Here is an 852-nt window from a genome sequence, read left to right as displayed (position 1 = left end):
ACATGGGGAAGTGAAATTTACATGGGGAGGGGGTGAATAGCGGGGACGGGGCATATCCACGGGCGTTTGTGGGTGCAACGCCTCGGGAGAGGCCAGGGGACATCGTCCCGCGGGGGCTCCGGGGGCTCCAGGTCACCCCGTCCCGCGGGGCTCCGGGGGCTCCAGGTCACCCCGTCCCGCGGGGCTCCGGGGGCTCCAGGTCACCCCGTCCCGCGGGGCTCTGGGGGCTCCAGGTCACCCCGTCCCGCGGGGCTCCGGGTCCAGGTCACATCGCCCCCCGGGCCTCCCGAGGCTCCGTGGGGGGGGGTCCGTATCACACCGTCCCGCGGGGCTCCGGGGGGGTTTCCCGTCGCATCGCCCCCAGGGGCTCGGTGTCACACGGGGGTGCGGACGCGGGGGGCGCTGTGGTGGGGTTGGACGCGCCCACGAACGGTTGGGGGGGCGGTGGTGGAAGGAGCCTCTGTGCGCGGGGGTGTGTGCGGGGTGGGAGGGGGCGGACAGGAGTTGGACGAGTCCATGCCTCGCGGAGGGGGGAACCAGCTGTACCCCCGGCTGTGTTTGCGCCCAGCTGTGGTGGGCGGTAGAAGCATTCCCGGCCCCGCTCCCTGTGAGGCGAGGAGAAGGTCGGGGGGAATCCTGCGCCGCCCGGGAAGGAGGAGACGGCGGGCGCTGGCGCGGCCGTGCCACGGCCTGTCCCCCCCTGCGGCGGGGAGGGCGGTGGTGCGTGCGGCGCGGGGCGGGGCAAGGCGGGGCGGGGCGGGGCGCAACGGCCGCAGTGCCGCCGGCTCCCTCCTCCAGCCGCCGCATCGCCGTCGCCATGGCGCTGTGCGGCCGCTCTGCGCTCCTCCAGCC

The 852-nt window shown here is 75.6% G+C and overlaps 1 protein-coding gene across 1 annotated transcript in view; it reads left to right on the top strand.

Moving 5' to 3' along the window:
• Nucleotides 1-817: 817 nt before the first annotated feature.
• The window catches only part of LOC106902887 (chromosome unknown open reading frame, human C20orf194), a 72,401-nt gene continuing 72,366 nt past the window's right edge, over nucleotides 818-852 (top strand). Inside the window, exon 1 of the mRNA XM_014966716.1 lies at nucleotides 818-825. Within this exon, the coding sequence (XP_014822202.1) occupies nucleotides 818-825 (8 nt within the window). The remainder of the gene's footprint in view (nucleotides 826-852) is intronic.

The sequence above is a fragment of the Calidris pugnax genome, unplaced genomic scaffold (genome assembly GCF_001431845.1).
Source record: "Calidris pugnax isolate Ruff unplaced genomic scaffold, ASM143184v1 scaffold14, whole genome shotgun sequence".
Lineage (NCBI taxonomy): Eukaryota > Metazoa > Chordata > Aves > Charadriiformes > Scolopacidae > Calidris > Calidris pugnax.
Note: the sequence above shows the minus strand (reverse complement) of the source record. Positions and strands in the feature narration are given on the sequence as shown.